Source organism: Ananas comosus, linkage group 11, assembly GCF_001540865.1.
Source record: "Ananas comosus cultivar F153 linkage group 11, ASM154086v1, whole genome shotgun sequence".
Taxonomy (NCBI): domain Eukaryota; kingdom Viridiplantae; phylum Streptophyta; class Magnoliopsida; order Poales; family Bromeliaceae; genus Ananas; species Ananas comosus.
In genome coordinates, this window is record NC_033631.1 from 11,774,058 (window position 1) to 11,798,080 (window position 24,023).

The following is a 24,023-nucleotide window of genomic DNA, read 5'->3' on the forward strand; positions in this document are numbered from 1 at the left end:
ACCGACCCAAAATAACCTCATCTAACATAAGTTGTTTTGCGGGAAGTAAAATTATGAAAATAAGCTAATCTGTTGAATCACCATAATTGTCAGTGTAGTTCGTTAAGAGATTGCGGAAATAAATAACCTCACTAACCTTTATAGTCTCTACAATAATTTTTGATTTCACCTCTAAAAAATTTCACGATCATCTGTCTGTTTTTCGTAAAGAAAACACAGGAAACAATTCTACAGTATACGAGGAGGTGATTGTCAAAATTATAATCTCTAATATTCATTCCACCGCACGAACATGAGCAATCTCAATACTCTCTACCAAGCGTCATGTGAATAACAAAGCCGAACACTGATTAGTGGAAAATATTCCGAGGATTACTGCCATGGGTTCTTCCTCGTAGCTCCATTCCTTTTGGAACTCGACTTTGAGCTCTGCAAAATTCAAATGACAAAACAGAATTAGTTTCTAAATTTGAAAATGATCAAAAATAACGAAAAAGTATAGCTAAATTAGTGTGGCCAATCATACCGATTTAGATTTCTTCCATTTTCCCTTGATCCTATTCTTCGGAGGTTTAAGTTTGTAAATGCGAACCATCCAGTGATGAGTGGTAAACGCCTGAATCAATCACATCAGTAAGAGCAAAACAAGCCATTAAAATAGTAAAAAAACAAGCAACTAGTTTCTATCGGATTCCCGACCAAAATAGCATGATCTATAGACTTTTTCAAGAATGAGATGATGTTTACCTCCTCAAAATGGGTTAGCTTAAAATGTTTCTTCCCTATTTCTGTTCTCCTGACCTTGTCAAAGCCTGAACCATCTGCCTCAATAAACCTACAGATGAGAAAACAAAATAAGAACTGGGGAAACATATTTTAATCATAGCATATTGGTAGCTGGCAAGAATAAAAGATAAACTACACACTGACCTGTAATAAGAGAGCTTGTACATGAGGCAATTCAGCATCGTCGGAGTAGCCTGAGCATCAATGCGGTACTGGCCATCCCTCTGTATTAACAAAGAGTAACATACAGGAGAAAATTAGCCTCAGACACTAATCCATGCATTAGTAACTGTGGATTATATAGTCCATCATTTCGTAAGTATCAGTGTAGAAATTAAGCATTTTTGAATTGCCAAAACCAACCATTAAAAAAATTTGATATATAATTGCCTCAGCTGCTGTATTAAGGACTCACAAGATAATCAGGTTCCTTGATGTGAGGAAACACACCACCTCCAATGCGAACCATCCACAAGAATTTATTAATATCATCACTAGGGTAGCCAACGAGGCCTGAAAGAAAAACAATGTTGAATTTTGACCTAATTAATCGAAAAACAAAAAGTGCCACACAGCTCCCTCACAGAACGAATTTTTCACCTCCAAAGACTACCAGGACATATTTGACATCTAAAGAGTTAAAGATCTCCCATGCAGCCTTCTCTGGGGAAGACATGGCTGTACCAACTGTTGCTATATGGGTGTTATTCCAAGTATTATTGTCTACTATAACAGTACGGTTAGCCATGGCACTCGTTTGATAACCATAATCCCACCAAGATGCCACCTGCAGAACAACATTATTTTCAGAGGAAAAAAAAATTGATTACACAATATATATACTAGGGAATAACAGTATAATGATGTCATCGAAGGAAAGAACTACTAACTGATAACAAATTACTTTAAATGAAGGAAAAATTCACACTTTCATTGAATGCATGAAAACTTCTAGGCAAACCACAAATATGTTTTCTGTCTTGAGCACCCCATAACCACCAACTTGGTATAACTAAGATTAAATCCATATTTACTCGGTTTTTACATATGTATAAGTACACACATGCACAAAGTAAGAAATAATGGCTCAAGGTTCAAGACTACNACCACACCCAAAGGGAAAAAAAAAAAGGTTTGGCCAAAACTAGAAATTGGAACACCGTTGTGAAGCTATTTTGTATAGCTGGTATATAAAAAATAAAAAATAATCACCCTCTTGTAAAGACTCAACCTAAAGCTAAGAATGTAGAGCATTGATCAGTGGATCCAAGAAAAATATAGCATTTTAAAAACCACTATTCATTTTTCTTAAATGTCAGCATTAATGCTTCATGTAAAGTTACAATTTCCTTTCAAATTCTTAAAACAACAAATTGAAAAATGTCTTGGATATACAGAAGCATTGGAAGGATTCCCAAGCCTCACCTTATCATCTTCATCAGTATTATGTCGCAACCATGCATATGCTTCACGGAAGTCATCAAAAACATGCAAGCCATCATGTGAATGAGATGTTAGAACAATTGAGGGTGCAGAATATGCTTCTGCTGCCGCCCATACGCAATGGACCTACAAAAAGAACCATTGATAGTTTTCAATTGTCTACAGATCAAAAGGCAGAACTTGCTTTTGAAGTAGATAGCAAAAAGTAGATTTTATGAGAAGTATACGTATAGATGCTGTAAAATCAGTATGCAAAGAATGCCTTGAATATAAATATTGCAGATATTAACAATGAAACCTTATGTTAAAGCGTGATGAAGACTATTTGGCATGTGCCAGAGACTTTTGAAAGGCTATCGAGTTTAAACCAAAAAAAAAAGAAGCCTATGCATTAAAGGTAACTAAAGCCATCTTGCAGCAAATTGTGCAGGCTCAGCACTGAAATCAATCCTCATAAAACTTCAGCAAAAGGCGTGATAAGTTCCAATATTTAAATGTCTAAGATTCCAAATAAGAAAAATTTCCATACCACATAAAAGCCACCAAGGACAATCAGAAGAAGAATGGCGACTGCAGATGCTTCTAAAGGCAACACTAAAAGCCTTCTTTCCTTCTTAGGCTTAAGAATGTCCTCTTCCTCCAAATCCTTTTCCTTCTTGCGATTCTTCTTCGATTGCTTTCCTTTCATAACAGCTTCAGATTTCTCTGTTGGTCTAGAATTATCACCTTTTACTTTCGGAACAGTTTCAGATTTCTCAACCTGTCTATGGTTATCATTCTTCACTACATCTTGAGAAACAGAACTCTCTGAACTATTATCCCCTGCCTTGAAGGTCCATAATATACCAATCAATGTTAATAGAATGATACAAATGTCATAACGAACTTAGAGAAAAAGGGGCAATGAACAAAAGTGCATACACTGGGAGAATTACTAAATAAATTAGGCAGTTGAAACTTGATTGATCGGGTAAAAACATCAAATGCTTCAGAAAGAGCAATTCCTGAGGTGATGCATGCTGCTGGGGCCAATACAAGCATAAGGCGCACCTGAGAAAAAAAGGAAGCATGTGTCACGACAAAGAGTAGAAGACAACCAAAGTTAACTTAGATTGCTTTTCTCCATCACTTCCTCACCATTACTCCAGAGAAATATACTGATGTTACTAAATATAGGACCACGAATGAGCTGGCATCAGATAAAGGTAAAAAGCATGCCTGCAGAACCAATGGAACAGTCATTAATGCACCAAAAAAATAGCAGACTTCTAGCTAGCACTGACTTCTCAGAGTAAAAAAGCAGCTACAACATCTACTGTTGTAATCTATACAGAATCTTATGTTTCAAGTATAGTAATATAAGTTAGTTCTATATGGATTGCATATATCGTTACAAATGTATCAGCATTATGTGATGTCTTGTAGCCACCCATCTACTGTTTCTGTCAACAAGAAAATAGCCATACTACAAAAGGACAATACTAGGAGTACAGCCATATAATGATTGGGAAGTCGTTGATCAAACCATTAGTAGCATGTCAATTCGATTACATAAAGATTATGCAATGATAAGAGAAGCTACTATAAAAAAAAAAGAAAGAAGTAAGACCATGATCTTGAAAGAAAATTGAAGTATGTGCTATCAATAATATCAACAAAAGCTATATTAGAAAAAAGAAAAAATGAAAAAGAACCAAGCATCCAAATGTCATTGCTAATGTTTGAAACTCACTATGATGCCAGCAGGAACCAAGAAAGCCAACACATTGATGTCCATAAAATATGAAGGCCATGTTGGTGGCTGATGCTCACTGACACTAGCAATAATAGGTATGTACTTGCTTGCATAAGTCCTGTCACACCAGAAAAAAAAAAAAGAGGAGGATCAACATGCAACATTGTTATATCATCTAAAAATAAGAAAAAGGCCTAAATCTTAGCTCTGTAACAAATTCCAGAGCATCAAATTAATGCAAAAAAAAAAAAATCAACACTTAGAAATAAAGTTATCTAGCACGTCAGTTTCAGCACGAGGGCTTGGTAATTATCGCTGATTCATTGTCATGGAGGCTTGCATGTAAAAGTTTTGTCCTATAATCTGTTCTAAAGTTTCTCATGGATGCCCTGTCATTCTATTATCAGCTGAATATCACTTTAAAATATGGCCATACGCTCATCTAATTTCCTTTGTTGCCTGCCCTTCAATCTATGAAACAACTAACAGCTTTTGAGTTGCCCACTTACATGACCACAAGAAATTACATGAATTCCAAAAAGTGAAAGTACAAATCAGGTAACTTCAATATACATTATAATAAAGGTCTCATGTACACTCCGCTTGTTGCACCCTGAAGTTGGTTTCCCCCCAAGCATCAGAATTCAGACCAATGATCACTCGGGACTTTCCGTGTACCAATAGTACCATAAAAGCCTTCTATTTGATGAAGTAATTTGAAAGTGAGCATAGGGGGAAGTTGTCACTGGATTAGATCCTTCTTACTGGAAATCTCTTTGCCTAGTTGGTTCAACACCGTCACTAGTAAGACGCCTATGTTTTTCTTTCAGATTTCTATATTCCTTTTTGTTCAATCCTTTGTTAGTAAGGCATGCACACAGTTATAAGATACCATCTAGTTACCATGAACTAGGAAAAGTTAATTAATATGTTAATCACCTCAATAATGTTAAAAAGGAGTTAAAAAAAAAAAAACTACTTACGGGTCAAGTAAACTCAAACTACGCCCACTCCATCCTTTTGTCGGGCTAGAAGCCACCAATGCTATAAGTATAGCTATTACTGCACAACAAACAGCCCTGGAAGAATATTCCAACAGTATAAAGTGAGACCATTATCTAGGAGAACCTAACGCATGAAATTCAGCACCTTGTGTATTCAGGCTTCTGGTATTTTGACAAACATCCAAAATAAAATAACAAATAGTCCATTTCAATTTTTTAGTTTAAACTACATGCAGTTGGTAATAGAAGGACAAATCTTACATGCCAATGGTCACAACCAGTGTCACAGCCACTTTGAACATAGCTGGAGATAGAATCCTTTTGATATAATATACAAGAGCAACCACATGAAGGATTATGAAAACCTGCAATTTAGTGAACAATTTTTTTTAAAAATAAGAGCATCATATATATATTGCAACTAAATAAGCTAATTTGCATTAGTAGATAAGTAGCAAATTCAATTTGGGCCCTTATTCTTTCTCTGTCATTTATGATGCCATGCAAAAAAAATTGAAGATTACGTGAAATGTCAAAATGAATGATGGCCAATTCAATAGAGGCAGACCTCCATGAAACCAACATGTAAATGCATATGTAATGCTGGAGTTGAGAAATAACTTGCAAACCTATATTAAATTGAGAATTCCTGATTGCATATGGTTCCTAGCTAGATTAATTACTTACACAACTATAATAGGATGGCTCTCATAAAACCTAGCATATCAGCTGAACAAAAAGATCTGAACTAGTAAAGGACGCAGAAATCATGGATTATTTATCCCAACAACTGAAAATTGGCATATTCTGCGTTGACTCAATTTTCAACATAGACAAAAACAAAAGCACAAGGAAAATATAGAAGCTAATACGACAAAAGTTAAACTGTAAAACATTAGCAGAAGTGCTATAATCAATATCGTGTCACAAGCTAGACAAAGTTGAATATAATGGACAGATCTAAAAGAACTAAGGATGTCAACATATATAAGAAAAACATACCAGAAATGATGCGAAGTGCTCTGACGTCACCACAGCATTAAAACCAACTACAGGTACCAATGCTGCTAGAAGAGTTCCCAAGACAACCTGCATCAACACAAATAATGTTAAATAATCAACTTTTTCTAGAATAGATGAGATATCACTACTATAACTGCACTTGAACTTATATTTCTTCATATTCAAACGTTGAAAGTCTTCATATCCTAACACTTACAAGAGGGGCATAAGCAATATACAAGCGCGAAGAGTAGCGGCCAGTTACAATGCATAGGAGTACATGCATTGGGATAAGATTGATGATGAATGTGTAGCCTCCCCAAGAGCAGACCTGAAAAAGACAAGCATTTCCAAATAGATCTACTTGTACCTATATATTAATTAGTAAGCACATGTGCCACAACATAGTCATGCTTGCTTACCATGTAGAAATATGCGATAGCATTTAGCGTAGCATAAAAAAGTGACCCTGTATTCAGTGTCTGCATATTACACAAAATTAGACTTCCTAACAAATAATTATGCAATAAAGTCAGATATAAACAAAGTTTATACTGTTGATTCCAAACAGATATTTAACTTACCTTTATATATAGATAAAATGTAAATATAAGAGCAAATATTGCTACAGCTTCATTGTCGTAGCTGCCAGCAACAGATCGTGAAATATATGAAGGAACCTGTGGGAGTACAAAATGACATCAATCTATGTTGATCCAATGAACAGACAACTTCAAAATAAAAGCAAAAAAATATAGGAGATGCCCCAAAAAAAAGAAGAAGATGTGTGCACATAGATGAGCTAAAAGATGATATGGAGAGGCAAATTAACAAAATTAGATAGTCCAGTGCTTCAAGGTTTTCTCCATAATAGAGGGCAACTGGATTGGTAACAATGATAGTTTTACTAGATATGTCTTCTAAAGTACGTTAACATAATATGAAGCACATGAAACCATGTCATATTTTAATTGACAAAAAAAAATCTCAAGTAACATCCTCAAGAAGTTTATTCAAAAGTACAAGCAAAGGTATGACAAAGAACAGAAGCACACTTAAGCCCCATTCAATACTATGGCAGTAACTTGAATATTGCAAAATAAAAGCACAGATACGATAAAGAATTAATTTTTGACTCAACTTCAGCCAATTTCATCCCACCGTTAATGGGATTATGACAAAGGACTAAGAATATGTTTTTAAAGAACTTGTTAACCTTGCAAAAGTACTGTATCATTCCTTCTATAAACAGAGCTAAAGTTAAATTGCGTAATTCACATTTGCAACAAATCCCCATGCTATGAAAATTACCATTGCTAGTAATGCTGCTGCAGTCAATCCGGCTCCAGCACCTTTAACTTCCTGTAAGAACATGAAACTATTATGGATACTCTAGTGTCAATAGAACACTACTTAGCAAGCTACATTCATTCGAGCAAGAAAAACTACCTTTGTCAGAAGGTAGGTAGCCCAAGATGCATTTGCCGAAAAAATAGGAGCAGTAAACACGCAGACAGTCTCAACTGACAACGGAATGTTGAGGGAATTCAATATCCTGAATTCACAATCACATTAGGATATATTTATTTTAACTGAGATTCTAGTGAGGATGAGAGTCTTTCACAGTACAGTAAATAGAAAGAGGTATGAACACACCACCACATGGTCCCCGCTGTTAGTGTCAATCCAGGGTATACGGTTCCACCAATCACTCGACCAAGTGGATACCTAAAGACGAAACAAAGGAAATGTTGTGTTATAGATGACAATTACACATCCTATGCAGCTGCAGTAACAATAATAGGGATATATTTGGACCGCATACCAAGTTCGATCATCGAACCAGTTCCAAAAGTCATAAATTCCATTCTTAGTAAGAAACTGAAACAGAAAAATGAATAAATTAGCTCACATTCATACTGTGAAGGGATCTGCAACTTCTATAACAGCATTTGCAAAACCAATACAGATAGCAGTAAAGCACTTTGCTGTTTCTCATATCCTACGACCACTACACAATTCCAACTTTGAATAATAAATTTAGATAGAAGAGATATGATAACAGAATTTTGACATTCCTCATTTCTGAAATCCACAACATTTCACGTCCACATAAGAGGCGTTCCAATCTCCAGATTGTAACGACCGTATAAAAATAAATCCAAATGAGACCACCAAATTTTGAAACATTTTAAATTCGAGCAATTCCAGGTGTAACATAAAATTAAAAAAGGGAGAAAACGATCGAGAGAAGAATCAAACCTGAGTGACTCGGTAGTTGAAGTAGGGATCGAACTCATGGATCACACTCTCGTACTTGATCACCTACGATACCAAATGGCCAACGAGAAATAAACACACAAATCAGTGCCAAAATCTCTACCAGATCTCGCGATCCGAATTCGATCTAGGGTTTCGACGCTCGAGAGATCCGAAGGGTCGGGAACTTACGGAGAAGAGTCGGATCGAGAAGGCGAGGACTCCAATGAGGATGAGGATGAAGATGCTCAGAACGCCCCCGAAGGCGTTCCTGAGAGCGCCGCCCCCAGCGGGCTCCGCCATGGCCGGCGCCGCCGCGAGCTCGGGCAACACGAGATAGTAGAGAGAGGGGGCGCGAGGTAGAGGGAGAGGGGTTCGAAGGCGAAAAACGAAGACGAAGGCAAAGACTCCTTGTAGGGGTTTTGGAAAGATCAAAAATAAATAAATAAATAAATAATAACCCCAATATACTCGTATACGTATTCTATACGTGTATATAAGTACACTTTTCAACTACGGGGACTATACCGGTGATGTATATAAGTACGCTTTTCATCTTGACCGTCCGTATAATCCAACGTGTCGTCGACGAGGAATATGATTGGTTATGTGAGGTCGATTCGCAAAGAATGGACCAATCACGTTATCCACCCCAACACGAGGAGCTAAAGATGTTCTTTTTAATATTTTTAATCCAAACGAAAAAATTAAAACGAGCCGTAAATATTTGCAAATAATTGTAAAATGTAAGAGGAATTTACACAAAATTCGGACAAGAACCTGCCGATTTATCTATATACTAATATGTAGAACTACACAAATACTCACAGGAAAAAAAAAAAAAACATATATATTTGATAGTCGTGATGTTAAATATTAATGTCAGGAGTCGAGATAATATTAATATCTCGGATTTGATCTTCACATAATATCGACGATTAACTAATCAATTAACATAAATAACTTTTAACTTTTATAGTCACTTGGCACACAACTTACACTATTAACTCAACATTCGCCAGAATTAAGCCGCGGAAAAGAGAAAATTACGTTTGTTTAAACACCGGTAAGAACAGAGCAATAAAAAAAGGCACCAAAAGCTGACCAAAATGGATAGAATCCCTGCTATCTCCTTATGATCTCTGAAAACAACACACTTGTTGCACAACAGTTGATACAAGCGCAAAGCTTTAATGCCAATTCTCGAGTTTACAATTGATCAGCCACTCCAACGGCGGAAAGAGTGGTGTTTTGGGGTAAGTTTTTTTTTCGTGTATGAACACCGGCCAAGTGCAGAGTACGCCAATGTGATCTCCAAAACACCTCTTCAAGTATGTGATCAAGAAACCGATCGTTCCTAGAGCAAGTGGCAAAGGATTTGGTGATTAGTATCTGAGACCTAAGTTCGAATCCTAGTTGATTCACATTTCCAGCTAAGTTTATTTTCTAAATGAAATAAACGAAGCGTGTAGCATGCTACCTATCTCTCAAAATAAAAAAGAAGAAGAAAAAAGTATGTGATCAAGGAATGTTAAGCTTGCGTTTGAGAGCAGGGACGGAGCAGATAGAGGTGGCCCTTTTCTATTAATGGGCCGTACCGGGCCGGACAGACTCAATAATTCGATCCATCCTACATGAATGCTACTTACACTCCATTATGAAATGTATGATATACACCTATTCATTCGGTAGGTGACATTATTTTACCTGTCACATGATATGACTGGTAAAATAATTTCACTCATTAGATGGATAGAATATATGATATAAATCCTTTTTGGGGTGTGTAGATTGGATCAAAACGGTTTTTTAACAAGCAAGCGATTTTTGCGTATTAGTCTTTAAATCCTTAAATATGGGGTAAAAGGCTTTCAATGTTTCTACAATTCTACTGTGTGTTCTTTTGCCCAAATTCGACATCTAGGAGCTGGGTTGAATCACAAAGTCGGAAAGCAAGTAGCTGGTGAGTTTTATAAATTTGACTTCATCCCCCACTCCATCAAAGTTGAAAGATTAATCTTCATATAACTGTGGGTGTGAGTGGCAGTTCAGACAATCCTGCGACTTTCAATGTCTAAACAAACACCACCGCCGACGGCTTTCTGAGAATCATGAATCCAACCTCCCAGACCCGCAGAAACAAACACAGGCCTGCTCTCTGTGCTCTCTCCTAACAAAATGATATGCTTCAACCATTTTAGTTGCAACAAGAAACACTCGAGGAGAATTGGCAAGAGTTGAAGAGAATGCCCCAGTTGCTGAAAATTATACTTGCCAACAAGAACAGTAAAATGAGATAAGAGAACATCACAAAAGACTAATCTTGCCAACAAGAACAGTAAAACGAGATAAGAGAACATCAGAAAAGATTAATTAAAGGCCAAATGGTTTATCAAACTCCTAGTGTAACTAAACTTTTGTTCAGAACAACAAAGCTTCACTTTGCTACAATAGTTATTACATCGCCTTCACAAGATAAGCTCAGTAACATCAAATAACCACAAACTCAGGTTACATCTCCGAGTTATTACATGCAATGTGTATAAATAACCTACAATGGTGGTCTTCATAGCCCGAAATGGATATTTGATATATACATACATCCTTTGTGCATAGCCATGGCTTCAATCTGTACAGAGAACCCCAGGATATATATCGCCTTTGAAGCAGAACTGCATCACTACATTCATTCCGAAAGCCTACGAAATTGACGCTTCAGACACGTTTATTGCACTCTCATACAATACTTAACAAAATACATCTTGAAGATTCTAGTATGGTTCGCCAACAGTATACAAATTCCAACGATCTACAGTGTATAAATTTCAATAGGGTGGCCTCCCTGTAGAAAGGGAACGAAAGCACTCCTTAACCATCTCTTGTACTCTCCTCTTCATCAGCTTGTCCTTCACGCTAGAAAGCATGCTTCGATAGAACATCTCCATCCGAGCAAGCTCCTCATTGTCCGCTGCCTCCATCATATTCTCAAACTCCTTTCTGATATCGAACACACCCGAATCTTTTAAAGATTGCGGAAGAGTCCGTTCATCTAAAGGCTTTCTAAAGATAGAAATATGCAGCACAGTGGCATATCGTTCCATAAGTGTCAACTTTCTCCTTAAAAATTCTATCTCCTCTGCTGAAGCAGCCAACTTTTGCTCACTCTCGACTGTAGCACCCGCATCCTCTCTTGCTTTTACTTCTCTGTTCATGCCTGCTTCTATCTCCTTGTAGTCCTCATCAAGAGGAGGCCACATAACAACACAAGGAACATAACTGTCAGTTGTCTCGCCTCTCCCCAACACACCACTTCTCCCTCTACCCCAAGCCCACATCCTATACCCATCACCGGCTACAAGAACCGTATGGGCTGCCCCACAAGCAATTTGGACAGGGCCCATGAACTTAAATCCATTTGTCTCAGGAGAATGAACCCTTAAAGGATATAATGCATCCCCTGCATCGTTTCCTGTGAAGCTCGCATCAGGGCACAGTCCAAGGCCCTTTTCCATCCCCCAACACCACACTTCCCCATCAGAAGACACGACCGTTGTATGGAACAAACCACAATCAATGGAAATTAGAACTAGATCATGTGGCAACCCATTTACTAATTCAGGCAAGCAAGAGCTCATTGCAGTCCCATGACCAAGCTGCCCATTATCACCAAGACCAAAAGTAAAGCATTTAGATCCCATATCTTGATCATAAGACTTGTTATATGCAAGAATTGCTGTATGGAAAGCGCCACAAGCTATTTCATAGACGGCCCAAGAAGACTCCTCGTTGAACATTGGAATAACTTGCGGGCGGCCCCGGCTTTCCTTGTGACCTAACCCTAACTGGCCATGATTGTTGTTTCCCCAAGCATAGCATACAAGGTCGCCTCCTGTGTATGTTTCTCCGGTGCTAACTGCCGCTACTACATGTTCATTCCCGCATGCGACTTTAACTACTATGTGTCCATGGAAATCCCATACAGGTAGTGGGGCTGGACTGCTGACAAGGCAGAACTCTCCTGTGTCGGTCTGCTGAGGGCAATTTCCCCACATCCAAAGTGATCCCAGAGTGTCTATCGCAAATGACATCATTCCTCCAGCCCTGACAGAGGAAATCTGCAGCAAGTTGGAAGTGAAGTTAAAAAGGAAACATACATATTTGGGTAGACATATACATGTTCGAAGAGTAGATAATACCATTGGTCACTGAACTCATAGCAAAATTTAGCTTTGGACACCGAAGCTCAAAATTGAACTTTGGTCGCCAAAGTTCAATTTGTTGCAACTGATGCACTAAATTTCAATTTCTATTACAACCACGTCCATCCATCAGGTGTCGTTTAACTTGACGAAGGGATGAAAAGGTAGTTGAATCAGCGGCCAGGAAGTTAAATCGACGCCTAATTGACGAACATGATTGCAACAAAAACAGAGATCTAGGGCATCATTTTCTAACAAATTAAAATTCAGCAGCAAAAGTGAAGTTAATAACCAATGATGTGTTTAACTAAATGTTTTTAATCAAATGAAGAATAATTCAGATTTCACGAGCAACTAGTTTTTGTAGTCATCACATTCTTAAGCATGCATGAAACTAAAAGTTTCAAATTAGCAATCTTTATCGACATTGCATTCTTACAAAATACAAACTGCAGTTAAAAAGAATGATTTGACTACCTTCAAAGGAGTTCCGCCACCATCATTATTTGGGTCATCTACCAAAGAATCGGGGGTACCCAATTCCTGGAAACGCTCTACCAAACAGGGATAGAGGGAATTCTCTTCACCACAGCCAAGCTGGCCATCCATAAAGTTGTCAAGGCAGAGAAATTTAGACGGAATTTTTGTCGAATACTAATGCAGGGAGTGGCAACAATCAAATTCAAAGAACAATTAGCTGATTTGTTGTGTAAACAAGAAAGGATACAGATATTATAACCCCACGACCAAACAGATCCATCATCTGCCACATTAATATCAAGGAATTAACACCAATCTTAAGTTAGATACTCACATCTACTAATTTAAGTAAGATTGGACTAGCAAAACAATCAATAAAAAAAAGGGAACACAAATTAAAATCCCTGAAAACATGCAACAGCAACCACAGCTCCAATCTACATAACTCCATACCCTTATCGTTAGGGCACTACAGTTAACAAAAATTAATCATAAAAAAACACTCAAAACTCATGCCTTGAAGTAAGCTCTTCTGACACAATCACCAACAATCCCCAGATAATCCCCAAATTTCCATCCTTTTGTTCAAAAATTTACTTTTGATCATTCGTTCTCCATAGCATATGACAATCAAGCATCAAAAACACTCAATTCGTGCCTGGAATTAAACCCTTGTGGTCCCCAAACACCAAAAATCCTCAAATTACTCCCAAAATTCACCACTATTTCAGTTGTTTTTTCATAGCCCAGGCTCCAAATCGCTAATCCAAATCAATCAAACCAAAAATCAAACACCAAAAACCCAAAAATCGATTAAAAACCCCGAACCAGACCTTCTAAAGCGAGGCTATGGTAAGCACCCGCGGCGATCTCGACGAACTTCGGGCGCCCGATCGCTCCTGTGGCGGGCGAAGCGACGGTCCTCTTCGTCGCCCACGCAGCGCCAGCGATGGCGATGGCGATGGGGACGGGGACGAGCTCGTCGTCCTCCTTCCCCGTGCCGAGGCGCCCGAACGTGCCCCTTCCCCACGAGAACACGCTCCCATCTCCTACTCCATGCGAACAAAAAGAGCGCGAATTAGGGTTTTCCTTTTTTCTCTCTTTTTTTCTTTTCCCTGCAGAGAGAGAGAGAGAGAGAGAGAGAGAGAGAGAGACACACACACACACGCACCTGTGAGAGCGAGGGTGTGGGCTTCGCCCGCGGCGATGGCGACGACCTTTTGCGGCATTAAATCGCGAGGAGAAATGACTACTGTTTAAGCAGGGATGTGTGCAATTGAAAAGGCGGTGTGTGTTCAAAGAGGATTATTGCGTCGTATAAATATCGGAGAGTACAGTGATGAGCGCTCCGAATTAATAAAGGTAAGAAGATTAGGACGTACTACGGAACAACATTATAGTCACTACCCGCTTTAGTGCTTTACCTCCTTAGTGTGTGAAAAAAAAAAAAAATTTATTTTTTTAACTTAATTAAAAATATAAAATAACTAAAATTCAAAATTTAAAATTTTAAATATTAATATTTTTTGCCGCTTCGGTAGAAACCATCAAACCCTTCATCCATAAAAAAAATATTTCTTTATAAAACATCTGTAGTATAAGTGACAAAAAAATTCAACCTTCTAGTTTTAAAACCTAACTATTTTATCTATACAATTTTTTTCTCAATAAAAAATTTTTCTTTATTCTGAGAGAAGGCAGCATGCTATCGAATAAAAATTTTATGGACACCGTACCCGGATGGGCACCGCGTGTGCAGCGGCGCCCATCCGCACCACCCTCCCTTCCCCCTCTCTTTCTCTCTCTTCCTAAAAATCGAGCCCACCATTTTGTTTTTGAGGGTGCAGTAGGGCGTCGCTGCACACGCAGTGCTCATAAAATTTTTGTCCCATGCTACCCGCTTCGTTTCTCTCAATAAAATTTTTTTTCTTTTTGCTTTTGGTTAAGTTATAAAATTTTTAATATATCATTTTAATACGAAATTGTTAGGATTAATTTCACAGGCATCCTTCATCTAATTCTTAATTACACAAAAATCTCTCTAAAAGTTAGATGGTTCATCACTTGTCACCATCTCAAGTTTCCCCGGAGCGGAGTTTGATACGAAAATGGACATAGCTCGTTGGAATCAACTCTCCAAATCAAGGTGGAGTGTTTGGTTTAAAACTCCTACACGAGGTTACCAAACCTCAAAAATAAGACTAATAGTTTGTGTTGATCAGCTTGCAAATTGCATTAATTTGCTTTGCAATTAATGAAATGTTGTTAGTTACATGAAATTTTAGCAAGTTGCGAGTTAGCTTTGTTTCTTCCTCAACAATAAATCCCAAAGAAGTGAAAGAACTAAATAGAGAATTAGAAATGCTGAGTACTTCTATTGCATGTCATACGAAAGTTAGGTGAAGTACTAAAACCAAAAGAACCTTTCCTTCGCAGAACATTAGTCATGCTTTAATTGGGCCTCTTTTAATGTGTGATGATGAAGTGAGCAAAATGACAAAGTGTTAGAAGTTTAACTTCAAATTGGTGACTACGTACATAACAATTTATTACTTTTATTGGATGCAATATTCAAAGTTAGGAGGATAGGATGACGTGGCTCACAGTGATTTAGTGGTCTATTTGTTTAGGGTGAAATAATGTAATTTTTAGTAATAAAAGTAGGAACACCCGATAGGTACTCTCTCTTATTTAGGGCTTAATGACGTTGTTGGGTGGACACTTATCTTAAAACTTTCTATTTTTTCGAGGTTCTGTTGCTTCTATTAACATGTCGAATGAAACAGATAAGGTGTTATACTTTTTCAACAAAGAAAAAGTACATTCTCTTTTTCATCCCATTATGGTCTAAACAAACTTATATTGCAAGGAAATAGCTTGAATAAAATGTTCCCCCATTGAAAGTTAGGTTCGAGCCATCCTTGAGTGAATTAATTTTACTAAATTAATTTGATCATGCTCTATTCTTTCACCAGATATATTGAGCACATCTTGTCTAATGTTATTAAACCGTACGCTTATCGGTAAGATGTGTTGAATATAAATATTAAAAATCATGTTCTACTGCTTAATTATTTTTTTTTTTAAAAGGTTGCTCTGCATATGCTTTTTTATAAAAACTAAAGCTACTTTTGTTGACCATAGAAAACTGAGCTAGTTCGCCAACTACAACCAACTTCAATCTATTATTATTGCAGCTTTAGCATTAACAATTGAGGAGTTCCTAACTTGAACAATCCAAAGTACAGTACTGCAGCTTTCTTAACAAGTTCACAATTGATTATCTTCAGGCAAACAAAGTTATTTTCTTTTTTTTTTTCTTTTTTTTTTCAGGATTAGCAGCGATTTGTAGTTACAATACTACAAAAGGTGCATCACCAGAAAGAGTGTGTCAGATCCGATATGAGGAACTTCACATTAAGCAAATGCACTTAAAAAGAAGATAACAGGAACAGTTTAGTTGCTACCAGAGCCAATGACAGTTTAGTTGCTAACAGAGCCAATGAAAATGTCACAATTTTTTCACATAACAAAGAGATCAAATTTCAGGGCATTTAGATCATCCACTTTGTACACAGAAGGTCCAGAAGCACATAAACTATTTCGTTCTCTCAAATCTCTACAGATAGCATTATATTGGGCACTCAAAACTTCGACAACCAAATCACATCGAGAACAGCAGAGATAGCGAGAAAGAGGCAGCTCAGAAAAGCAAAGGTGATGGAGATCACCATGCGGTTGCAGAATTGGTGCAGGGGTTTGCAGAAGTTCGGAAGTGCCGTGTGTCGAATTCCGGCGCGGTTCAAATTCGTAACTCCTGCAGCAGCAGAGCCCGCGCTCATCATCGCATATGCAAAGACCTGTCAAAAATTTTCTGATGATTAAAATTTGTGACAGTTAACGGGTATTGATTATCCGCATGCAAAATAGACGAGTTTTGATGAGGCCCAACACTCCAAGTTAGTAAATAGATAAAATCGAGGGGATTCATATTCAACAGCATGAATTCATAGTTAGAAACTCCCACTTCTATACTATAAATAGGCTTCAGATTTCTTCAAACCGTGATTTTTGTCTTTTTCAAAGTGACAAATTGCAACAAACTAATGCCAAACATGAGTTCAATCTGTACAAAGAATCTCTCTTAATTTGTCTAATCACTTAACACAATAGAAAATTATCTAGATTAATACAGCTTAGGAGCCTTGCGCAAGTAAAATAATTAGGCTGAGCCAACATTATTATATTAATCGTCAGTATCCAACAAATGTAGAAACCCACAGGTAAAATATTGATTGTTTAACACCACAAGCCAAATTGCATGAACAAAACTACGAGAATACTAAAGACTTCTGAACTACCCCTAAAGGGTTAATACTCCAAAGAGAACAATATTCTCTCTTAATTTAAACCTAAAACAACCTCAAAATCTGCATTCTAACGACGGTTCGCTTTTATTTAAGACTCAATGCAAGTATTAACTTCCACGGAGTCAAGTTCGTCATGAACATCACTTAGTTGCATATTGTTATACAAACTTTAAAATGTTAATTTTACTATGTAATTATTTCAATCGGCCACCTGGCCCTGAATTCTCATAACATTCCTAGATGATCTTCGCGATGACACAAAAACCAAACCACTTAAATGCCCCTTTTATTTTTAATATATGTATGTACATGGTTAGAGGCAGAGCAAAGAACCTGATCACCAGCGAATAACACCCACGCATGACTCCGAGACGGGATGACGGGGACCCTCTTCACCAGCTTCCTCATGCTCAGTAGCAGCTGCAGCAGCGAATGCGCTGCTACGGCCGCCGATATCCCCACCAGATACCTGACAAAAAATACACAATTAGATAGTAAAACAGGAAGGAAACAAAACCTAGTCACTTGAACATAAACATGATTTTGCACTACCTGGTTTAAATGGTTTAAATTAATCACCTAACCGTTCGATTTATTACAATCAACCACCTGCAAATTTTGTCTAGTTTTCTAATCTAGCGGCTTTAGCAGGTGAATTTCAACTGTGAAGTTACAAGAGCTACAGCAAAAAAAATTACTAATAACTACGTACCTGAACTACTAAAGGGTTATAGATTAATAGCTAAACTTTAGCTAGATTACAAAACGGCAATTAATCATAAACAAAAATTGTTTCCTACGTCGCTGTCGCGCGCGATGAAGACATTTAGAAAAACTTGGCATGAAGTTGGATGATGACGACACATTATTCAGTTCATAAATTTATTTTTTTTTTTAACTTTAGAGAAGGAAGCATAATTGGACCAAAATTCACATTTCTATTGTTCCCAAAATCATGCTCCATTTCGTTAGTGAATTTGATAACAAATACTACGTAATTAACATTCGAATTTCCAGAGGTAGCACATTTATTAATGCAGAAGGGTCAAGGGACAACAATTGAAGATCCATGGAGCCGTTGATCAATTAATGAATTGCAGATCCATGGAGCCGTTGATCAATTAATGCATCGGCCGTTTGGAACGGTGAAGTTATTGCTTAGACCAGGCTCACCACGTCATCTACGGACCAAGTAACTTATCTCGGTCCACTCATCAGGCCCCACTCCCAATTTTCGATCGTAGGCGTACAAGTTATAAAAATTCCTGTGACAGCAAGGAGCTAAACCTGGTCCATGGAAAACATGGTGGACCAGGTGCATGAATTTCTGCGACAGCTTAAATGCTATGTACCACAATTGTTAATTCCCACAATAAGTATGTTCTCACGAGCCTCCCGTTCAAATCTCAGGGGTAGAGAGGTAAATTCACCGAGTCGCCCGTACAAACACCGCGTAGGACCCACTTACCCCTCAAACCGTCAAGGAAATGCTCTGTAGAACCAGTACATGGAGGGCACGATGGTAATTAAGGAGAAGGGAGGAGGGTGGGGGAGCTCACTCGAGGGAGTCGGAGAAGGACCACTTGGAGTAGAGCGGGAGCTGGAGCCCGAACACGGAGAGGCTCCCGCGCTGCTCCGCCGACACCATGATCCCCAGCGCCAGGAGCGACGACGCCGCCGCCGCCACCCGCGCCGCCGCCGCCGCCGCGTCCCACCTCCTCCGCTCCGCCGCGCCGCGCTCCGCCGCCGCCGCCACCAGGGGCCCGCTCATCGTCCCCGACTCGGCCGCCGCCGCCACCTTCGCCGCCCCCGCCTCCCCCATCTCGATCCCCACCTCCGCCACCCCCTTCATCTCCCCCTCTCTCTCTCTCTCTCTCTCTCTCTCTCTCTCTCNGGCTATAAATAAAAGGGCCAGAGAGGGAGAGAGAGAGGGAGAGGGAGAGAGAGAGGATCGGTGCCGAGACGTGGTATCGTACGAGGGACACGTGTCAAGAGGAGCAGGCCTAAAGCGTTTCTCCGCCCCCGTGAAAATGTTTTGAAGCGGACGGGACCTCGTAAAGCGTGAGGAGCTCTTATTGTTATTATTATTATTATTATATTATTTTGGCGTTTCCCGGAACAGGAAAACTTGGATGTGCAACTTGCACACGGAAAGGATTTGCATTTACAAAGACAAAAAGTTGAATTTTAACCCGCCGTTCCTACAGCAAATGACAAAGAATTTGGTGATTGATACCTGAGACTTAAATTCGAATCCTAGTTGATTCACATTTTTAGCTAAGTTTATTTTTAAATAAAATAAACGAAGCAGATAGCGTACTATCTATCTCTCTCTCAAAAAAAAAAAAAAAAAAAAAAAAAAACCTAAGTTTAATCGTTGCAAATTTTACCGATTTATAAAAGTTAGCGATCAATTACAACATACACTACTTGGTAAATGTAATCTGTGTGGCGAATGAAACACCCATGTGGGTGGTCCGCGAAATTAGCTTCCACAGCTTCCGGATCTTCCGTTAACAGGGGAAATAAAACACGGTCGTGAAGAGCTCCGGCCGTGTCTCCGACCGTGCTTAAGCACGAGACAAAACGGGGAAAACCAATGTACACGCATGATACTTCAAGACAAGAGACTACTGTTGACGAAAATTAGCCAGGTTCACGGGACTACTATATAAAAATCAAAATCAAAATTTAATGATATATATATATATAAGACTAATTTATAATCTTAAAATTGTTACTATTTCAAAAGCTTGTTAGATCATTAAATTCAATCAGTCTCGTATCATTTTAAATATGACTGGACTTATTCAATTCCACATCATTTTGAATATGATTTGACCAATCTGAGACCACTCGTTTTAAGCCGACGAAAATAACACGGCGGAACTATATCCCGGAGTCTTGGCCACCTTTCTCTCCCTCATCAGCCTCCTCGCTCTCTCGGCCTCCCCCCACATCCCCGCGCCGGCGTATATATTCGAGAGGACGACGTACACCCCGTCATTCCACGGCTCCGCCTCCAGGAGCTTCTCCGCCGCCCACTGCCCGATCGCGACGTCCCCGTGCTTCTCGCACGCCCCCAGCAGCGTCCCCCATACCACCGCATTCGCCGGCATCGGCATCCGCCTCTCGGCCACCCCACGCGCCTCCTCCAATCTCCCCACCCTCCCCAGCATGTCCACCACGCACCCGTAGTGCGCCACCGTCGGCTCCACCGCAATCTCCCCCTCCTCCATCTTCTGCAGCAGCTCCATCCCTTCCTCCACCATCCCCCCGTGCGCGCACGCCGTGAGCGCCGCGACCATCGTGGCGCGGTTCGGGAGCGGGCCCTCGCGGCGCTGCGCCATGGCGCGGAAGAGCGCCAGCGCGGCGCACGCCTCGCCGTGCGCCGCGAGCCCCGAGATCATGGCCGTCCACGACGACACGTCGCGCCGCGGGATCCGCGCGAACACCCGCCGCGCGAGGTCCGTGCGCCCGCACTTGGCGTACATGCCGAGCACCGCGTTCGACAGCGTCGGCTCGAGCCGCCCCCCCGCGCGCGCGCACTTGAGCGCGCACGCGTGGACCTGCTCGGCCAAGGTTAAGTCCCCTACCCCGCCGCACGCCGAGGCCACGCTCACCATTGTAACGTTATCGGGAGCAAAGCCGCTCCTTCGTAACCCAATGAACATGTCTATAGCCTCTTCTACGCGCCCGCCTTGCGACAGGGCGCTTACTATAGCGTTCCAAGACCCGAGCTTCCTCTCGGGATTTTCGTCGAACATCTGGAGCGCGGAGTCGAAGTCGCCCCGTTTCGCGTAGGCGCTGACGAGCCCGCTCTCGCAGTACTCGCTCCGATCCAGGCCGCGCTTGATCGAAGCCGCGTGGAGCTGCCGGGTCGCGCCGAGCGGCGCGGGGACAAGAGCGGCGGCTTTGAGCGCGAGGGGGAGGGAGTAGGAGTCCGGCGCGGCGCCGGCGCGCGACATGAGGGCGAAGGCGCGGAGCGCGGCGCGCGGGGAGCCGCGGCGGACGTAGGAGCGCACGAGGGCGTTCCAATGGAACGGGGCGCGTAGGAGGCGGCGCCGGAGCATGTAGGCGTGAAGCCGCGGAGGCTCCCGTGGGTCGGCGCCGCGCTCGAGCAGAGCCGCAGCGGCGTCGGCGGGGTCGTCGCCATGAGCGTCGGAGATGGAGGGGCAGTGTGCGCGGGAGAGGAGGGTGTGAGGGGAATGTAGGTATGGAGTTGGGGAGAGGGAGGGGAAATGGGGAGAGGAGTTGGGTTTCGGGGTTTTGGGGACGAGGAGAAAAGAGAACATAGGATGGGCGCATTATAATGTACAGAGAACCAGGCAAAGTGATAGTAGGGATTCGGTTGTTGGTTTAATCAGACCAACTCGGGTCAAATTTTCCCTCGGAAGCAAAAGTTAAAATTTTCTACGCACGAGGTTTATCCAAGTATTATCTCTCAGCATAATTAATTTGTACCATCCAATGTAAACAACACGGATTATTCCTGCTAAAATTTAGCGGTGAAATCAGTTCTGTACATAATGAATTTGATGCACGAAATTGCACACAATTTCGAACGCTCACTCGACTAGCTCATTTTACGATTTCATAGAAAATACAAAATAAAATATTAGTTTGTAATAGGTATAACGATAATAGTTTAATAATAAGAAAAAAGGTATTGGCATGTAAAGATAAAAATATGTTACATCTTTGAACAATTCATTAATAATGTGGACACATAATTTTTTATTTTTTATTAACATTTTTTAAAATTATTATTGAGTGAGAGCTAGTTTTTTTCAAAAAACAAATATATAAATTGAGCGATAGTAACTCAAAATAAAAACAATCTAATACTAAATAAAATATTAATAAACAATTTAACTTAGGAAACTATTTCTTAATAACTTCTAGTTGAGAGGGTCTCCAATCGGAGAAATTCTATACTGTCACATTTACACCACGTCATCGATAACAAGCCAATTACTTTTCTTTTTTTCAAACAAAAGTATAATAAAAATACTTTTTTACAATCATGATAGAATATATACCCCTAAAAAAAAACATTTGATTAATTTATTATGCCACGTTACCAATATACCCGTTGTATTCTAGAATTTTTCCTCCAATTGACCTTCCACCCAAAAATAACATAACAAAAGGATACATGACCAATTGGCCGTACATATTACTTGTCATGTTTGTTGCTTTTATTAATTTCCGCTTCTAACCTCGCCGCAACGCCACGTGCCAGGCTCTCCAAGTACGACGTGAACCCTTCGTACGTCCACCCTTTCACCGGATCCGACTCGAACGACCACTCGACGCAGCAGCCCCCGTCCGGGTCCGACCCGACCCGGATTGTGGCCGCGTACGACCCGAACCCCTTGTTGCTCTCCACCACCTCGTAGCTGTAGCTCCGCCGAACCGGGTCGAAGTCCACCAGCCTCTCCTTGGACCACCCCACCGGCGCGGCCGGGTCGGACCGGTTCAGGGATCCGGCGCAGTACCGCACACAGCCGACCTCGCCGTCGGAACCCTCCACCTTGCGACACGTGTGAAGGGTGGGGATCCAACGGTCGAGGGCGCAGAAGTCCTTGAGGTAGGACCAGGCCTGGTCGGGCGTCGGCCCCGCGAGCTTGGCTCGAACCGCGCCGCGCCATTTAGGCTCGGGTTTTGGGGTTTGATCCATAAGAGAGATATTTAGAGAGAGATGAAGGGAAAATTAAGGACGGGATTAGGAAGGGGATGGGTGCAGTTTGGGACTAATTATGGGGTGAATGAGTGTTGGTGTTATAAGATTCCTTTGGAGATTAATTAATCATCAATCAACTCATTTTTTCTAATAAAAAAATAGATTAATTTCACATAGGTCCCTACAAACATAATAAGTTGCAAATACATCCCTACAAAGTTCAACTTTTATACATTGTTCTTGTAAAAATTCTAACATTTTCAAATACGTCTCTCTGACTTGTTACCGTTAAAATATTATTTATTTTATAAGTGAAATAATATTCTTGTCATTACTGCTAAAATACTGCACCACGTGTTTACATATGTTAAATATAAAAATATATAAACACCGTTCTCTAGCAGCTTAAGTTTTTAGAGTATTACGGTTATTTTACATGATATCAAAGCAGGAAGTTCTGAGTTCGAGTCACGCCAGGCTCCTAGCATATTAATTCTCTCATTTAATTCAAACCCATGTCATGGGCCGACTAAAAAATCTTGAGCAGAGATGTGGGGGCCGTTCTTTTATAGTTTAAGCTTTTAACAGTTTAAGCTTTTAGAGTATAACGATTGTTTGAATATTTTTATATTTAACAACATATTTTTGAATACTTCATTATAGCTGCATATATATGTCATAATCTTAAACAGCATGATTGAATTAGATGATAAGATATGTGACAAATACAAAGACGAGGCATGAAATGTACGGATATATTACGTGGAGATAATAATTTCTATTTCATATCGACACATGCATTGCATCAAGGTACAGGTAATAATTTATCATTCAATGTGCAGTAAGGTACTAAAATACTAGCATGCATTTGGTCCATAACTTTTCTGGAAATGAATTAATAAGCTATCAAGGGCTAATAAATTTCACGGTGCAGCAAATTTAATAAACATTTATTTACTATTTTTAAATTGGACAAGCCATTGGACCTTTTTTTTTTTTNTTTTTTTTGTAACTAGTGCGTTATGTTAATCCATTACAGCATCCAACATTTTATTTGGG

The 24,023-nt window shown here is 40.0% G+C and overlaps 5 protein-coding genes across 9 annotated transcripts; all 5 read right to left on the bottom strand.

The window, feature by feature from the left end:
* On the bottom strand, window positions 76-8,641 carry LOC109717585 (dolichyl-diphosphooligosaccharide--protein glycosyltransferase subunit STT3A). 2 transcript variants are annotated; one of them, XM_020243432.1, is made up of 23 exons: window positions 8,422-8,641; window positions 8,233-8,295; window positions 7,796-7,851; window positions 7,630-7,698; window positions 7,420-7,525; window positions 7,282-7,332; window positions 6,555-6,650; window positions 6,393-6,452; window positions 6,188-6,301; window positions 5,971-6,057; window positions 5,230-5,333; window positions 4,948-5,043; window positions 3,962-4,082; window positions 3,367-3,447; window positions 3,151-3,279; window positions 2,759-3,055; window positions 2,212-2,355; window positions 1,387-1,573; window positions 1,202-1,299; window positions 931-1,010; window positions 748-835; window positions 527-616; window positions 76-429 (listed from the first exon to the last, which is right to left on the bottom strand). In XM_020243432.1, the coding sequence occupies exons 1-23, from the start codon at window positions 8,530-8,532 to the stop codon at window positions 373-375; spliced, it is 2,385 nt and encodes a 794-aa protein (XP_020099021.1). In that variant the 5' UTR covers window positions 8,533-8,641; the 3' UTR covers window positions 76-372. The 2 variants fall into 2 exon arrangements, with proteins under 2 accessions (XP_020099021.1, XP_020099020.1); XM_020243431.1 differs by having other exon boundaries at window positions 7,627-7,698.
* LOC109717454 (ultraviolet-B receptor UVR8) lies at window positions 10,579-14,246 on the bottom strand. Of its 4 annotated transcripts, XM_020243257.1 has the most exons (5): window positions 14,080-14,246; window positions 13,742-13,957; window positions 13,156-13,191; window positions 12,906-13,033; window positions 10,579-12,344 (listed from the first exon to the last, which is right to left on the bottom strand). In XM_020243257.1, exons 1-5 carry the CDS (start codon window positions 14,135-14,137, stop codon window positions 11,055-11,057), a joined length of 1,728 nt encoding a protein of 575 aa, XP_020098846.1. In that variant the 5' UTR covers window positions 14,138-14,246; the 3' UTR covers window positions 10,579-11,054. The 4 variants fall into 4 exon arrangements, with proteins under 4 accessions (XP_020098846.1, XP_020098847.1, XP_020098848.1 ...); XM_020243258.1 differs by lacking the exon at window positions 13,742-13,957 and having other exon boundaries at window positions 14,080-14,242; XM_020243259.1 differs by lacking the exon at window positions 14,080-14,246 and having other exon boundaries at window positions 12,906-13,025; window positions 13,742-13,879.
* LOC109717187 (CASP-like protein 3A1) lies at window positions 16,368-19,130 on the bottom strand. Its single transcript, XM_020242860.1, has 3 exons — window positions 18,838-19,130; window positions 17,612-17,747; window positions 16,368-16,768 (listed from the first exon to the last, which is right to left on the bottom strand). Exons 1-3 carry the CDS (start codon window positions 19,128-19,130, stop codon window positions 16,553-16,555), a joined length of 645 nt encoding a protein of 214 aa, XP_020098449.1. The 3' UTR covers window positions 16,368-16,552.
* Window positions 20,140-21,573, bottom strand: LOC109717188 (pentatricopeptide repeat-containing protein At1g77170-like). The gene has a single exon (XM_020242861.1). The coding sequence runs from the start codon at window positions 21,571-21,573 to the stop codon at window positions 20,140-20,142; it is 1,434 nt and encodes a 477-aa protein (XP_020098450.1).
* Window positions 22,329-23,026, bottom strand: LOC109717738 (lachrymatory-factor synthase). Its single transcript, XM_020243626.1, has one exon. It carries the CDS (start codon window positions 22,959-22,961, stop codon window positions 22,458-22,460), a length of 504 nt encoding a protein of 167 aa, XP_020099215.1. The 5' UTR covers window positions 22,962-23,026; the 3' UTR covers window positions 22,329-22,457.

What these genes read in the sequence shown, in the direction of transcription:
- LOC109717585 (XM_020243431.1), bottom strand. Translation starts at nt 8,532, where the DNA reads ATGGCGGAGCCCGCTGGGGGCGGCGCTCTCAGGAACGCCTTCGGGGGC. An exon ending in CTACCTACCTTCTGACAAAG is followed by an intron (nt 7,333 to 7,419) that starts GTAGTTTTTCTT and finishes ATGTTCTTACAG; the next exon opens with GAAGTTAAAGGTGCTGGAGC. An exon ending in AATGGAAGAAATCTAAATCG is followed by an intron (nt 430 to 526) that starts GTATGATTGGCC and finishes TGAATTTTGCAG; the next exon opens with AGCTCAAAGTCGAGTTCCAA.
- LOC109717454 (XM_020243257.1), bottom strand. Translation starts at nt 14,137, where the DNA reads ATGCCGCAAAAGGTCGTCGCCATCGCCGCGGGCGAAGCCCACACCCTC. An exon ending in CCACACCCTCGCTCTCACAG is followed by an intron (nt 13,958 to 14,079) that starts GTGCGTGTGTGT and finishes CGCATGGAGTAG; the next exon opens with GAGATGGGAGCGTGTTCTCG. An exon ending in GTGGCGGAACTCCTTTGAAG is followed by an intron (nt 12,345 to 12,905) that starts GTAGTCAAATCA and finishes AACTTGCTGCAG; the next exon opens with ATTTCCTCTGTCAGGGCTGG.
- LOC109717187 (XM_020242860.1), bottom strand. Translation starts at nt 19,130, where the DNA reads ATGAAGGGGGTGGCGGAGGTGGGGATCGAGATGGGGGAGGCGGGGGCG. An exon ending in TCCTTCTCCGACTCCCTCGA is followed by an intron (nt 17,748 to 18,837) that starts GTGAGCTCCCCC and finishes ATTTTTTGTCAG; the next exon opens with GTATCTGGTGGGGATATCGG. An exon ending in TGTTATTCGCTGGTGATCAG is followed by an intron (nt 16,769 to 17,611) that starts GTTCTTTGCTCT and finishes AATTTTTGACAG; the next exon opens with GTCTTTGCATATGCGATGAT.
- LOC109717188 (XM_020242861.1), bottom strand. Translation starts at nt 21,573, where the DNA reads ATGTTCTCTTTTCTCCTCGTCCCCAAAACCCCGAAACCCAACTCCTCT.
- LOC109717738 (XM_020243626.1), bottom strand. Translation starts at nt 22,961, where the DNA reads ATGGATCAAACCCCAAAACCCGAGCCTAAATGGCGCGGCGCGGTTCGA.